This window comes from Capra hircus, chromosome 2 (genome assembly GCF_001704415.2).
Source record: "Capra hircus breed San Clemente chromosome 2, ASM170441v1, whole genome shotgun sequence".
In the NCBI taxonomy this organism is placed as follows: Eukaryota; Metazoa; Chordata; class Mammalia; order Artiodactyla; family Bovidae; genus Capra; species Capra hircus.
Genome location: NC_030809.1, coordinates 74,048,616 through 74,065,222, shown reverse-complemented (window position 1 = coordinate 74,065,222; position 16,607 = coordinate 74,048,616). Strand labels below are relative to the sequence as shown.

The 16,607-nt window shown below is 37.8% G+C and overlaps 1 protein-coding gene across 2 annotated transcripts in view; it reads right to left on the bottom strand.

The window, feature by feature from the left end:
* RAB3GAP1 (RAB3 GTPase activating protein catalytic subunit 1) overlaps positions 1 to 16,607 on the bottom strand; it is a 125,197-nt gene that overhangs the window by 56,737 nt on the left and 51,853 nt on the right. For both annotated transcript variants that reach the window (XM_005676194.3, XM_005676193.3), the window contains exons 6-7: positions 3,521 to 3,640; positions 455 to 620 (exon numbers count right to left, since the gene is read on the bottom strand). In XM_005676194.3, coding sequence (XP_005676251.1) covers positions 455 to 620; positions 3,521 to 3,640 — 286 coding nt within the window. The remainder of the gene's footprint in view (positions 1 to 454; positions 621 to 3,520; positions 3,641 to 16,607) is intronic.

Genomic DNA, 16,607 nt, shown 5'->3' with positions numbered 1-16,607 from the left:
CTGTTGCCCTCAGCCATAGCATTATAAGCCAGATTAATTTTAAATATCAAATAGACCCTTGGGGGGAAATATAGCAATTCAGAACCCAAAGAGTTCACATCTCAGTTGCTCAGAGTCCCCAACAAGCAGCTACATAAAGGCCCACTCACATGGGGGAGGGTTGGCAATATTATTGTTAGAGAAAAAGGAATATAGAGTTAACACAGTATCTAAATGTTAACCAACCGAACAACCAAAACTAGTGTACAAAATAGTTTTTAGTTTGTACACTGAAAACTAATTGGATATTTGTTTCTTTAGATACACACAGTAATTTTTATAATCAATTATATCTTTCTTCTAAGTAATTATATTATCAATATTAGAGAGAAATATTTCTATGAAATCAATAAAATTACTAAATTACTACTTTTATCTGGATCCCAGGTAAGACAAAGTATCAATGCCAACTCACAATCTTTGATTTGAAGATATCCAGCAGACCTGATAAATGAGTATACTGATTTGGCACTTTTCGAAGATGAACCATTTCAAAATCAGTTCGGACACCAGGACCCTGACATTCACCCACATACATTCTTCGCCATTTGTGATGAATTTGCACAAAGAGTGGCACCTGGCTGTAGGATATAATTAACAAGAATAGACTTTAAGTTCATTAAACATTGAATAGCTTCTAAATCTCGCTTTACAGTATAACATTATTTTAATCTCAAATATCTAAAGAAATAAACAAGGAACATTCCACAGACATATTTATAACACAGGCATTATTAGTTTCTTTTCTCCTTACACTAATAAACTGAAGAAATTATCATCAAGTGGCACTGTAAGTCAGAAAATTATTTTTAAATGGCTGAAAAATCATTAAAAAAAGCAGAATAAAAATTTTCTTGAATCAAAGTGATCCTACCTACTAGGATTTTCAAGGTCATATTAAACTTGATTCACAGGTATTAAACAATACAAATTAAACCTACATTACTGGTGAATTATATTTTACTTAATCATTTGAAGATACAGTTGTTCCTCCTTATTCAAAGATTTCCATATCTGCAAATTAGCCTACTCACTAAAATCTATCTTAACTTCAAAAATCAATACTTGTAGTACTTTCAGTCATTTGAAAACATCTGCAGAGAAACAAAAACTTCAAGTTACCTGAATGCATAGTCCTAGGTGAGGCTGAACAAGGTGATGTTCTGCTATCAAGTTTTTAGATATTTTTTTGTATTGTTAAAATTATTTTTAATTGGAGGATAATTGCTTTACAGTGTTGTGTTGGTTTCTGCTATACGTCAACATGAATCAGCCATAGGTATACATATGTCCCTTCCCTCCCATCTCCTACCTCATCCCACCCCTCTAGGTTGTTACAGTGCCCTGGGTTGAGCTCCCTGAGTCACACAACAAATTCCCACTGGCTATCTAGCTCACATATGGTATATGCTTCAGTTCCCACTGGCTCTCTATTTCACATATGGTATATGCCTCAGTTCCCACTGGCTCTCTATTTCACATATGGTATATGCTTCAGTTCCCACTGGCTCTCTATTTCACATATAGTATATGCTTCAGTTCCCACTGGCTCTCTATTTCACATATGGTATATGCTTCAGTGCTACTCTCTCAATGGTCCCATCTTCTCTCTCATCATGTCTGTATGTCTGTTCTCTATGTCTGCATCCCACTGCTGCCCTACAAATAGGTTCACCAGTTCCATCTTTCTAGATGCCACATATATGTTAATGTACAATACTTATTTGTTCTTCTCTTTCTGACTTACTTCACTCTGTAGAATAGGCTCTGGGTTCATCCACCTCACTAGAACTGACTCAAATTCATTCCTTTCCATGGTTGAGTAATATTCCACTGTGTTTAGGTACCACAACTTCTTTATTCATTCATCTCTTGATGGATATCTAGGTTGCTTCCATGTTCTGATTTTGCATCAAAATTTAAATAAACATTTGGAAGTAAAATACAAAAATAGTACAATTTATTCATTTTAAATATTCATGTAATATTTCAGTAAGTTTCCCTTTAGATATGTTTTCCCTAAAGAATTTGTTGTGTTCAGTTCAGTTGAGTCATTCAGTCGTGTCCGACTCTTTGCGACCCCATGAATCGCAGCACGCCAGGCCTCCCTGTCCATCACCATCTCCCGGAGTTCACTCAGACTCACATCCATCGAGTCCGTGATGCCATCCAGCCATCTCATCCTCAGTCGTCCCCTTCTCCTCCTGCCCCCAATCCCTCCCAGCATCACAGTCTTTTTCAATGAGTCAACTCTTTGCATGAGGTGGCCAAAGTACTGGAGCTTCAGCTTTAGCATCATTCCTTCCAAAGAAATCCCAGGACTGATCTCCTTCAGAATGGACTGGTTGGATCTCCTTGAAGTCCAAGGGACTCTCAAGAGTCTTCTCCAACACCACAGTTCAAAAGCATCAATTCTTCAGTGCTCAGCCTTCTTCACAGTCCAACTCTCACATTCATACATGACCACTGGAAAAACCATAGCCTTGACTAGACGGACCTTAGTTGGCAAAGTAATGTCTCTGCTTTTGAATATACTATCTAGGTTGGTCACAACTTTTCTTCCAAGGAGTAAGCGTCTTTTAATTTCATGGCTGCAATCACCATCTGCAGTGATTTTGGAGCCCCCCAAAATAAAGTCTGATGCTGTTTCCACTGTTTCCCCATCTATTTCCCATGAAGTGATGGGACTAGATGCCATGATCTTCGTTTTCTGAATGCTGAGCTTTAAGCCAACTTTTTCACTCTCCTCTTTCACTTTCATCAAGAGGCTTTTTAGCTCCTCTTCACTTTCTTCCATAAGTGTTGTGTCATCTGCATATCTGAGGTTATTGATATTTCTCCCGGCAATCTTGATTCCAGCTTGTGCTTCTTCCAGTCCAGCGTTTCTCATGATGTACTCTGCACAGAAGTTAAATAAGCAAGGTGACAATATACAGCTTTGACAAACTCCTTTTCCTATTTGGAACCAGTCTGTTGTTCCATGTCCAGTTCTAACTGTTGCTTCCTGACCTGCATATAGGTTTCTCAAGAGGTAGGTCAGGTGGTCTGGTATTCCCATCTCTCTCAGAATTTTCCACAGTTTATTTTGATCCACACAGTCAAAGGCTTTGGCATAGTCAATAAAGCAGAAATAGATGTTTTTCTGGTATTCTCTTGCTTTTTCCATGATCCAACGGATGTTGGCAATTTGATCTCTGGAAGTTCATGGTTCATGTACTGCTGAAGCCTGGCTTGGAGAATTTTGAGCATTACTTTACTAGCATGTGAGATGAGTGCAATTGTGTGGTAGTTTGAGCATTCTTTAGCATTGCCTTTCTTTGGGATTGGAATGAAAACTGACCTTGGTCCTTACATATAATATTCCAGTATAATAATGTACAAATACTAATCCTATATTAATCAAAAACCTAACATTTAGTAAGCAGTTTCCTTCATAGATTTTAATTTAAAATAGTCTAGGTGTTTTGAAATGTCTACCTACCAGCCAGTGTTTCCCAAAGCAATAGACACAGAGCTCAGAAGAAGATTGCACTTAGATTCACTGAGGACAGCATCATTGTTTGCAGCAGGTGCTATCACCACAAACTCTCGGAGTCCATACCTTAAAAAAGAAAAAAGAATCACTGCCATTAAATAGGCAAAAATGTCAGAACACAAAAATCTATTATTTGGGAAACATGAAAAAAATTTCCCTTAAAAGAAAGTTAGGTTTGAACCACAGGTCTTCATTTCTTTCCTTCTTAAATGGCAACTGAACCTATAACAACCTGAATTTCCTTCATCTGGCACAAATTCACATCATTCATCTACTATTTTCTCTCCATTCTTTACAAATTAGCAGCAATTTGCTGAAATTACAAAGAAAAAAAATTAAATAATCAGTTTTGTCTTAAAAGTTAGGTTTCAAAAATAAAACATGAAAGCCAGCACTGACTTCTTGTATTAATTAGCTGATAACGTTAAGTCCACTAATGTGGAGAGTTAATGTTTAATAGATTCCCTAAATGTCAGAAAAATAACTATCAGTCATATTTGTGCTGTCTAAGAAAGAACATAATTTACTCTCGTTTAGTCGCTTAGTCGTATCTGACTTTTTTTGTGTGTGTGACCCCATGGACTGTAGCCTGCTGGCTCCTCTGTCCATGGTATTTCCCAGGTAAGAATACTGGAGCGGACTGCCATTTAATTCTCCAAGTTTACTCTAGTATCATAATTAGAGAATTATTATATTCTTTCACTCAATAACACATATTAGATAGGAATCACAAAATTATCAGAAAATGGCTTACTCTTGGTATCTTACAATAATGGAAACTTCTCATTTAGTTGACAAGTCCATTAAAAACCACAAATCGGCAGCCAGAATTTACAAAAACATTAAGGTCAAACTGGTAATCTTGCCTCCTGAAAATTCCTGTCCTATTCACTCCCTGTTGAGCTTTTATTTAACAATATTTTAAATATAAATTTATAAAAGGCATTACTCATTTGCCTATTTTAACTCTACAGAAACAGTTATGAATACTTTTCTACAATAGTCTCAAGAAATTCCCCAAAACAGCAGCAAAAACGATTTAAATTTTTTTAAATCCAATCATAGTCTGTTTACTGTTTAGATAACAAAAGTTTATTTCATCTTCTCACCTCTTCTCCACCCTCCTACCCCTGAAATCAAAATTAGTTATGTAGAAGTAGCATCAAATACTGCAAAGAACCCAGAACTGTGAATTTTAGGCTCTAAATCTATTTACATACAGTTTTTTTCTTTCTTTTCTTAATATCCTTGGAAGAAATAAAACAAAAGCACTTATTTGCCTCGGTATCCCCAGGAACTAGAGTGAAACCGCTGTCAATAGTTCTTGGTCATTCTTCCAAAACTGTTCCATCTGTCCATTGACCCATCTTATCCTCAAAAAAGATTAGATTAATATACTTCCTGTACCTTCTTTTCAAAGGCTCATCTCCCGTACTGGTCACTACTTTGTTTCCAGTTTTATGCTACTGCAACAATATGCAACAATTTCTACAGGGTATAACTGTGGGACAAATTCGTAGAAGTTGCTGGTTAAAAGAACATCTTGAACATCTTTAACACTGATAGCTGTTGCCAAACTACCTCCTCCCCCTCCATACACATAAAATTGTGCCAGTGTATACTCCTGTTCACAAGAAAGAAACCAAAGTGAACTGCTTCCTATTTATCTGCAATAAAAGTCAATCCTCAGTGTATTTGTTTCCACTACCTGGAATGTTTTCCCTACTCAACAGTCATGATGGAACATCAATAGATTCTTTTTTTTTGAAGATTTATCTCAAATACCACCCCATTACCTCTGTTAAATATGCTCTCTTCTTTTATTTCAAATGTATTTTCCCTATTGCTATTATCTTTAAAAGATCAATGCATATATGTGGTCAACAGCTACATGAAAAGATGCTAAACATCGCTCAGTCGTGTCAGACTCTTAGCAACCCCATGGACTGCAGCCTACCGGCTCTTCTGTCCATGGGATTTTCTAGGCAAGAGTACTGGAGTGGGTTGCCATTTTCTTCTCCATGGAACTTCGCGACCCAGGGATCAAACCCAGGTCTCCCACACTGTAGACAGATGCTTTACCGTCTGAGCCACCAGGGAAGTCCTCACTAATCATTAGGGAAATACAAATCAAAACAACAATGACACATAACCTTATATCTTTTAGAGTGATTATCATCAAAAAGAGAAGAAAAACTATTGGCAAGAATGCAGAAAAAAAAGGGAACCCTCAAACACTGTTGCTGGGGATATAGACTGGTGCAGCCAGTAGGAAAAACAGTATGAAAGTGTCTTCAAAAAAATTTAAAATGGAACTACCTTATGACCCAGTAATTCTATTTCTGGGTATTTATCCAAAGAAAATGAAAACACTAATTCAAAAAGTTATGTGCCCCCATGAACACTGTAGCACCACTTACAAAAGCCAAGATACGGAAACAACTTAAGTATCCATTAATGGGTGAATGAATGAAGAAAATGTGGTGTATGTATATGCAGGACAGAGGAGTCTGGTGGGCTACAGTCCACAGGGTCACACAGAGTCAGACACGACTGAAGCGACTAAGCACGCACACAGACACACACCAGATTATTATTCTGTCACAGAAAAACTGAAACCTTACCACGTGCAACAATATGCACGGACGTGAGGACATTATGCTAAGTGGAACAAGTCAGACAGAGAAAGACGAAATAACATAGGATCTCACTTACATATGGAATAAAAACGAACAAACAAACAAAAACGCACCAAGCTCCTAGATACAGACAACAGATTGGTGGCTGCCAGAGGTGGTGTGTAAGACGTGGCGGAAATGGTGGAGAGACCAAAAGATATAAATCTCCAGTTATAAAGGAAGTAAATTAGGGGGATGTAATGTACAGCGTGGTGACTATAGTTAATAATACTGTACTGTGCATCTGAAAGTTGCTAAGAGAATAAATCTTAAAAATCTTAAAAGTTCTCATCACAAAAGAAAATTCTGTTAACTATGTATGTGGATGAATATTAACAGGACTTATGAACCTACCTACCACACCCTCTGCTCACAAAAGAGTTCATAAATTTACATTTGGACATAAATGTCTGCTAAAATTAATGTCTATCATTTCTATGACTTTTTTAAAAATAAATAGCAATTAATCAAGGGACTAAATTTCTAATGAGGGACTAAATTTCTAAATTAGCCATTAGAAGGTGTTTAAAGGATACGTATAAAAGGAGGCAGAGAGAAGCAGCCAATAAGTCACATCATTAAGATTCCCTCATAGCTCAGTTGGTAAAGATTCTCCCTGCAATGCAGGAGACACAGGTTCAATTCCTGGGTGGGAAAGATCCCCTGGAAAAGGAAATGGCAACCCACTCCAGTATTCCTGCCTGGAGAATCCCATGAACAGAGGAGCCTGGCAGGCTATAGTCTCTGGGGTCACAAGAGTCAGACACGACTAAACCACCACCTTGCCTGAACTATAAAACCTGATCATGAAACTGTAAGCAAGTGCCTGTGTCCCTGTCTTTTGAAGAAAGAGGCTTTTATTTTCATCTCCCAGACCTCCTCCTGGGTCTCTAAAGGCTGGTTCGAGCGTTAATTATCAGGATATGTGAACATGTAGAAACCAAAAGATGTTGGGTTGGGAAACATAACAATTCAGATTATAAATCAACCACATAGTAGAGTCACCAAACTCCCAGTTCCTTGAAAAACATAAAGGTCTGACACACGTTCCTAAGTTATTTTTACAGAAACCAGACCCCACCAGATGAAAACTGCTGACTGCAAGCACGAAGCCCCCAAACTGATTGGAGCCAGAAAATTGATGATGTGCAAAACTTTACCTTGATGCCAACCAACCCAAGAGCTGAGCACAAGCTGATCATGGACCATGCAGCCCCCTCCCTCACAATGCCCTTGAAAACCCTTCCCTGAAAGCTATCACGAAGCTGGGTCTTTTGATCATGAGTTTCCCATTCTCCGTGTTTGGTGACCTGCGATAACACTGTACTTTCCTTCACAACAACTCGGTACCAGTAAATTGGCTTTGCTGTGCGGACCCACATCCAGATTCATTAACATCATACTTTTAAGACTAGTTTTACAAAATACTTTTTAAAAAGTTAGATAGGGTTAATGCTAACCTGGCAGATGTTTGATATAAAAACTGAAACTAGGAGATAACACAATAGAAATAGATTGATAAACTTGAACCATCAAAACTCAGCATTTGACATAAATGTTCTATTTTTTAAGTCTGATTAATCATATATTAAGTTTTTCTCATTCTGACAATCTTTATTCATTGTCTATGTATAGTATAAATATTTTACATTATACTTCAAATTTGGGGGGTCTGCTTTATTAACTTTCAGTTCAGTTCAGTCGCTCAGTTGTGTCCAATTCTTTGCGACCCCATGAACTGCAGCACACCAGGCTTCCCTGTCCATCACCAACTGCCAGAGTCCACCCAAATCCATGTCCGTTGAGTCGCTGATGCCATCCAACCATCTCATCCTCTGTTGTCCCCTTCTCCTCCTACCCTCAATCTTTCCCAGCATCAGGTTCTTTAGTTCAACTTAAAAAAGGAAATACTTATAGCTGAAAACTTATGTGTATGTTATTCTTCAGTTGCTAAGAAGCTTCATGATTAATTTGTATCCCTGAAAGAATTTTCAACAACTATAATTTCAAAATTCTATTTAAAAAATATGAGATTATGAAATCTTATTAAGATGCCTAGTTCACATTAGACTCCTAATTCATAGACACTATCTCATCTTTTGCCATTCTCAACCCTCAGCTTACCCAAGACTTCCCAAGCTATTTGCAGGCTTCAAGTTCAGTTAGGCATCATCACCTCTACTAACGCTCTTCTTCTGCCTTGAATATCTTTTTACTTAAACTCACCTGGCTTATTCTCACTTGCCTACAGGGTTCAGGTGAGGTATCACCTCTCCTGGAAACATTTCCCTGACTTGATCTATCTGGAAAGGCAGTATCTCCTTATGAGTTTGCCTCAAGCTCTGTGCTGCCCCCCATGAAAGCACTTAGCAGTGCTGCCATCTGTTCCCTTATCTCTATACCCCCTTCTAATCCAAAAGCTATCTGAGACAAAGACCACAGTTTATCCTTGATAGCCCAGTATCTGACTCACAGTAAATGTTTTAAAAGAACGTTTGTTAAATAAAAGAAAACACATAGTTTTAATATGTCTAATTTTCAAATAATTCTCAAAAGTTTGGTTGTTACCCTTCTAATCTTAAGAAAAATCAAATGAAAAAATATGGAAGTGATACAGCAAATTGATATGATGTAGGTCCCCTTCCACCCCAAAACACCTGGTAAGATATGAAAATGTTTTTGAAATACACAGCTGAACTTGAGATTTAAAAAAAGGAGATTCCTGAGTCACAAAAACAAAGAGGGAACTTAAAAGCAGAAATAAGCATGTAAAGTGACTGAAGAAAACCAGGGGATTATCAACTCTGGGTAACAGCTAGTGACTAGGGATCAGGATCTTACAGAATAAACCATTTAGATGCTAAAAGCCTATTAGTATGACGTACAGGGCAAAATGACTATGCTTTGATAGACTACAGAGACTGAGAGCGACAGAAGAAAAGTCTGTTTATGTCTGAGACTACCACATATTTAGCTTAGTGATGGCAATGTGAATCATACCACTCTGAGATGATAAGGTATAAACCAGCCCAGCAGAAGTGGTCTTTGGTATGTATACAGCTTAGGCTATGTCCAAGAATGCCCTAGTCTCAAAAATATAAGAGTCTAGGTTTGGAAACTATGTTTCTGCAAGTGTGATGTCATTCAGATATTAGCATCCCCTGCTTATGAGGCACTGAGAGTAAAAAGCCACATATTTTTTCTGATGTTGTTGCCAATCTCTCTACCAGGTAACCTAAGAGCACATCAATTTCCTTCTGTATCCTTTATATTTAATCAAGTATCGTCTGTGTACGGGCTTTCCATCAATCCAAATCAGTACAGAGGTTGTAACATTTTAAATGGCCCCTCAGGGATATGGGCATACATGAGGCAAGGAAGTGGACCGAAGACTTCTGCTTAATGCCTGGACCTTAGAAGGGACTGCCAAGTCAGTAAAACTCCTCCAGGCCCAGGTGGTTTCCATGACAAATTCTACCAAACATTTAAAGAAAGCAACATCAATTTTACACAATTTCTTTCAAAAAACGGAAGAGAACAAAATACTTCCCAACTGATGTTATGAGGCCAGCATTTCTCTGATATCAAAACCAAAATGTAAGAAAACTGTAGGCCAATATTTCTCATTAACACAGGCACCAAAATCCTCAACAGAGGCTTACCTGGTGGTTCAGATGGTAAAGAATCTGCCCGCAATGCAGGAGACCCAGATTCACTCCCTAGGTTGGGGAGATCCCCTGCAGTAAGAAATGGCAACCCACTCCCGTATTCTTACCTGGAGAATTCCATGCACAGAGGAGCCTAGCACGCTACAGTCCACAGGGGTCACAAACAGTTGGACATGACTGAGTTTGACTACTACTACTACTACTAAAATCCTTAACAAAATATTAGCATATCAAATCCAGCTATAGAAGTAAAAATTATGGAAATCAATGCAAGTTAAACCACAAAGTAGTAGAAGTAGAGTTCATCCTGGCAGTGCGAAGCTAATTAGCTATCTAAAAATCAATCCATGTAATCGCCATATTAAAAAACTAAATAAACAAAAGATCATATCAATTTAAGTAGAAAACACATTTCACAAAATTCAATATCCATTCATATAAAAGCTCCCAGCAAACTAGAACAGAACCTTCCCAACCTAGTAAAGCTATCAATTAAGAAACTATACCTGATATCAAATTTCATGGTAAAAGACTAAACAACATTAGGATCAAGACAAAGCTGTCCACTCTCACCAATCATATTCAGTATTTTACTGGAGCCTTAGCCAGTTTAAAAAGGCGAGGGAAAAAACAGAACCAGATATTGGGAAAGAAGAAGTAAAACTATGCCTATTCATATGACTATTTACAAAGAAAATTAAAGACACCACAAAACTCTTCCTAGAGCTAATAACTGAATATTTAGTATGGTCACAGGATACAACCTCAAGGCACAAAAATTAGTCACATTCCTACATACTAGGAACAAAGCGCTGGATATGAAAAAATTTTAAACAATACCATTACAATAGCTCATTTAAACAAGCAATAATTAGATATACACCTAATAAAAAATATACAGGATCTATATGTTGAAATCGAAGAAGACCTAAATAACTGGAAACCAATTGTGACCATAAAGTGGAAGACCCAGCATATAAACATATCAATTCTCCACCAAAATAATCTACAGACTCTAGGCAATTCCAATCAAAATCCCAACGAGACTTTTTGTAGATATATACCAATCCTAAAATGTAAACAGAAAAGCAAAGGAGCCAGAATAGCCAAAACAAATTTGAAAAAAGTTTTTGAAAAGGAAAGGGACTATTTAATGTAAACACTTATAAAACCAAGAGCATGCAGAAACAAACCCACACAAATGCGGCCAGTGATCTTTGATAAAGTTGTATAAGTAAGTCTATGAAGAAAGGAAACTCTTCAACAAATGCTGTTGGGAATACTAAACATCCACAAGCAAGAAAAGAATATTATACAAAAATCAACTTAAAATGGATACAAGCTCTAAATAGAAAATGTAAAACTTTCAGCATAAAACAAAGAATTGGCCATGTAATCAAAGTTAATGTCACTAGTGACTAAATCATGATGATAATATGACCCTCTGATATATAATAAAGAGGTACTTCACCTTTATGATCTTTCCAAAGTCATAACCCAAATGTAACCATAAAATTTCTTTTACTTCAAAAAATATTTTAATGGATACATGTTAAAATTGAGCTCCTTTGCTGTTTTCCTCAAACTACCACAATATTGCTAATTGGCTATACCCCAATATGGAGAAGGCAATGGCACCCCACTCCAGTACTCTTGCCTGGAAAATCCCATAGACGGAGGAGCCTGGTAGGCTGCAGTCCATGGGGTCACAAAGAGTCGGACACGACTGAGCGACTTCCCTTTCACGTTTCACTATCATGCACTGGAGAAGGAAATGGCAACCCACTCCAGTGTTCTTGCCTGGAGAATCCCAGGGAAGGCGGAGCCTGGTGGGCTGCCGTCTATGGGGTCGCGCAGAGTCAGACATGACTGAAGTGACTTAGCAGCAATACAAAATAAAAAGTTTAGAAAAAAAAATTTTTTTTTTTTAATTTTTAAATCTCTCAAACTGAATGAAATTCTACAAAATTCCTGACTAGCACCCCTCAAAACTCCAAGTGATCAAAAATGAGGAAAAACTGAGAAACTGTCACAGGAACGTAGACTGAACAATCTAAGGTGATATGATAACTAAATGCAAGGCAGTATCCCAGACTAGACCTCTGAATAGAAAATGGATATTAGTGGAGAAACTAGTTACATAAAATTTGACTAAGTACCTGGCGTGCTGTAGTCCATGGAGTAGCAAAGAGTCAGACATGACTTAAGAGACTGAACAACAACAAGGTACTGATGTTTTAACTAATGTACCAATGTTGGCTTTTCAGTTTTGACACACATATCCTGGTAATATAAACTAACAACAGGGAAGATTGAGAGAAGGATATCATGGAAGAGTCTGTAACTATCTCTATAACTTTTCTATAACCCTAAAATAAACCACAAATTTTTTTAAAATTTATATACATATATTTTTAATTAGGAGAAAGCTTTCTGACCTCATGCAAGTGTTCTCAGACATGGCACCAAAAGCATGATTCATAATGTAAAAACTGATAAACCAAACTGTATCAAATTTTAAAAACTTTATTCTGGAAAAGACACTAGGAAGAGAATGAAAAGATAAACTACTGTCTAGAGAAAATATTTGCATTTAGAATATACTAAAAAAACTCTCAAAACAAAACAATAAGAAAACAACTCAATTAAAGTGGGCAAAAGACTTGCAGACATTTCACCATAGAGTATATTCATGACAAATAAACACATGAAAGATATTCAAAATTAAAATTAGGATGAGATATTCTCATCTAACAACACATCTGTTAGAATAGCTAAAACTAAAAATACTGACACGAACTGCTATTGTGGATACAGAGCAACTGAAACTCTCATATGTTGTTAGTGGGAATGCAAAATGGTACATCACTTTGGAAATCAGTTTGGCTGTTTCATATAAAGTTAAAATACACTTAGCATGTGACTGGGCTTCCCTGTGACTTAATCACACCCTAGGTACTTACCCAAGTAATCTAAAAATATATTTTTATATAAAAGAGCTACACAAAAATATTTACAGCAGTTCTACTCATAAATGGCCAATCCAAGAAATAAATCTATTATCCCTCAACAGGGGAATGAGTAAACAAATTATGGTTTATCACTACAGTAGAATACTACTAATAGAAAGGAACAAACCATTGATATAAAATTACTTCAAATGATCTCAAAAGTATTATGCTGAGTGAAAGAAGATAGTCTCATATGGTTACTATTTGATTCCATCTCTATGAAACTCCTGAAAGGCCGAAACTTACAGTGATTAAGAACATGTTCAGTTCAGTTCAGTTCAGTGGCTCAGTCGTGTCCGACTCTTTGCAACCCCATGAATTGCAGCATGCCAGGCCTCCCTGTCCATCACCAATTCCCAGAGTTCACTCAGACTCACATCCATCGAGTCTGTGATGCCATCCAGCCATCTCATCCTCTGTTGTCTCCTTCTCCTCCTGCCCCCAATCCCTCCCAGCATCAGAGTTTTTTTCCAATGAGTCAACTCTTCGCATGAGGTGGCCAAAGTACTGGAGCTTCAGCTTCAGCATCATTCCTTCCAAAGAAATCCCAGGGTTGATCTCCTTCAGAATGGACTGGTTGGATCTCCTTGAAGTCCAAGGGACTCTCAAGAGTCTTCTCCAACACCACAGTTCAAAAGCATCAATTCTTCAGTGCTCAGCCTTCTTCACAGTCCAACTCTCACATCCATACATGACCACAGGAAAAACCATACCCTTGACTAGACGGACCTTAGTCGGCAAAGTAATGTCTCTGCTTTTGAATATGCTGTCTAGCTTGGTCATAACTTTTCTTCCAAGGAGTAAGAGTCTTTAATTTCATGGCCGCAATCACCATCTGCAGTGATTTTGGAGCCCAAAAAAATAAAGTCTGACGCTGTTTCCACTGTTTCCCCATCTATCTGCCATGAAGTGATGGGACCAGATGCCATGATCTTCGTTTTCTGAATGTTGAGCTTTAGGCCAACTTTTTCACTCTCCTCTTTCACTTTCATCAAGAGGCTTTTTAGTTCCTCTTCACTTTCTGCCATAAGGGTGGTGTCATCTGCATATCTGAGGTTATTGATATTTCTCCCGGCAATCTTGATTCCAGCTTGTGTTTCTTCCAGTCCAGCGTTTCTCATGATGTACTCTGCATATAAGTTAAATAAGCAGGGTGACAATATACAGCCTTGACATACTCTTTTTCCTATCTGGAACCAGTCTGTTGTTCCGTGTCCAGTTCTAACTGCTGCTTCCTGACCTGCATACAGATTTCTCAAGAGGCAGGTCAGGTGGTCTGGTATTCCCATCTCTTTCAGAATTTTCCACAGTTTATTGTGATCCACACAGTCAAAGGCTTTGGCATAGTCAAGAAAGCAGAAATAGATGTTTTTTTGGAACTCTCTTGTTTTTTCCTTGATCCAGCGGATGTTGGCAATTTGATCTCTGGTTCCTCTGCCTTTTCTAAAACCAGCTTGAACATCAGGAAGTTCATGATTCACATATTGCTGAAGCCTGGCTTGGAGAATTTTGAGCATTACTTTAGTAGTGTGTGAGATGAGTGCAATTGTGTGGTAGTTTGAGCATTCTTTGGCATTGCCTTTCTTTGGGATTGGAATGAAAACTGACCTTTTCCAGTCCTGTGGCCACTACTTAGTTTTCCAAATTTGCTGGCATATTGAGTGCAGCACTTTCACAGCATCATCTTTCAGGTTCTGAAACAGCTCAACTGGAATTCCATCACCTCCACTAGCTTTATTCGTAGTGATGCTTTCCAAGGCCCACTTGACTTCACATTCCAGGATGTCTGGCTCTAGATTAGTGATCACACCATCATGATTACCTAGAACATGTTAGTGACTACCAAATATTAGAATGGAAAAGAGGAGTTTGGGGGAGGTTACAGAACTATCCTATACTCCGTGGTACCAGCTTTCAAAACTATAGGAGACTTCCCTGGTGGTCCAGTAATTAAGAATCCAGCCTGCAATGCAGGGGACATTGGTTCAATTCCTGGTTAGGGAACTAAGATCTCACATCACGCCAGGCCCACACATTCTGGAGCCTATATGCTGTAAAACGCAAAAAAAGTTTCCAAGTACTGCAACTAAGACTCAACACAGCCAAATAAGTAAATATTTTTAAAAACTTGTATACAAATACACATGGAAAAGAAAAACCTGAAAGTGTTAGCCGCTCAGTTATGTCTGACTTTTTACAACTCTATGTACTGTAGCCCTTTAGGCTCCCCTGTCCATGGGATTTTCCAGGCAAGAATACTGAATTGAGTAGCCATTCCCTTCTCCAGGGGTCTTCCTGAGCCAGGGACTGAACCTGGGTTTCCTGTATTGCAGGCAGATTCTTTACCATCTGAGCCACCAAGGAATGTACATGGTACCATTATTTTCACTCTGATGGCAGAAAGCCAAGAGGAGATAAGGAGCCTCTTGTTGAGGGTAAAAGGAGAGTGAAAAAGCTACCTTAAAACTCAATATTCAAAAAACGAAGATCATGGCATCTGGTCCCATCACCTCACGGCAAACAGATGGGAAAAAACTGGAAATGGTGACGGATTTTGTTTCCTTGGGCTCCAAAATTACTGCAGAGTGAGTGTAGCCACGAAATTAAAAAATACTTGCTCCTTGGAAGAAAAGCTATGAAAAACCTAGACAATGTAATAAAAAGCAGAGACATCATTTGCCAACAAAGGTCTGTATAGTCAAAGCTATGGTTTTTCTAGTAGTCATGTATGGATATGAGAACTGGACCATAAAGAAGGCTGAGAGCTGAAGAATTGATGCCTTCAAATTGTGGTGCTGGAGATGACTCTTAAAGAGTCTTTTCGATTGCAAGGAGATCAAACCAGTCAATCCTAAAGAAAATCAACCCTAAAGATTCATTGGAGTGACTGATACTGAAGCTGAAGTTCCAATACTTTGGTTACCTGATGCGAAGAGCCTACTCACTGGAAAAGACCCTGATTCTGGGTTAGACTGAAAGGGGCAAGAGAAAGGGGCAACAGAGCATGAGATGGTTAGACTGCATCACAGACTCAATGGACATGAGCTTGACCAAACTCTGGGAGATAGTGAAGGACAGGGATGTCTGGCGTGCTTCAGTCCAGCAAAGAGTTGGATACAACTTAGCAACTGAACAACATATGTGTTAAAGTTCAGTGAACATCGAAAAAGAGTCCAACTTACTGTATGTTAATTTCTAAAATAAAATTTTATAAAAATGGGAACAACTACTAACAAGTGATTTTCATTAATACATAAATCACTAACAAGTGATTCATTAACACAAAGAAAGATTTCATGAATTCACGCAATGAATATTTAACCATGGACTATGTGTCAGTACACTTTTTTGAAATATTAACAAGCTGAACAGAAATTATTATATAATAGCATTGCAATTTTGCTATATATATATAAAATGTGTTATTATCTTATTAAATCCTCACAAATACTCTCAAAGGTATGTATTATTTATTATTTTGACTTCACCAACTTAGAAACCAAATCAGCGAAATTAAGTTTTGCCCAAAGTTTCTGAGGTAATAGGTACCTGAGCTAGAAATTAAATATTAGTTTGTCTAATTCACTGCCTGGCCAAACAGTAGATCAATTAATGCTGAATGAATGAATGTAAATGCAAACTCTATGACACCATGCTGCCTTCTGATATATTTTGT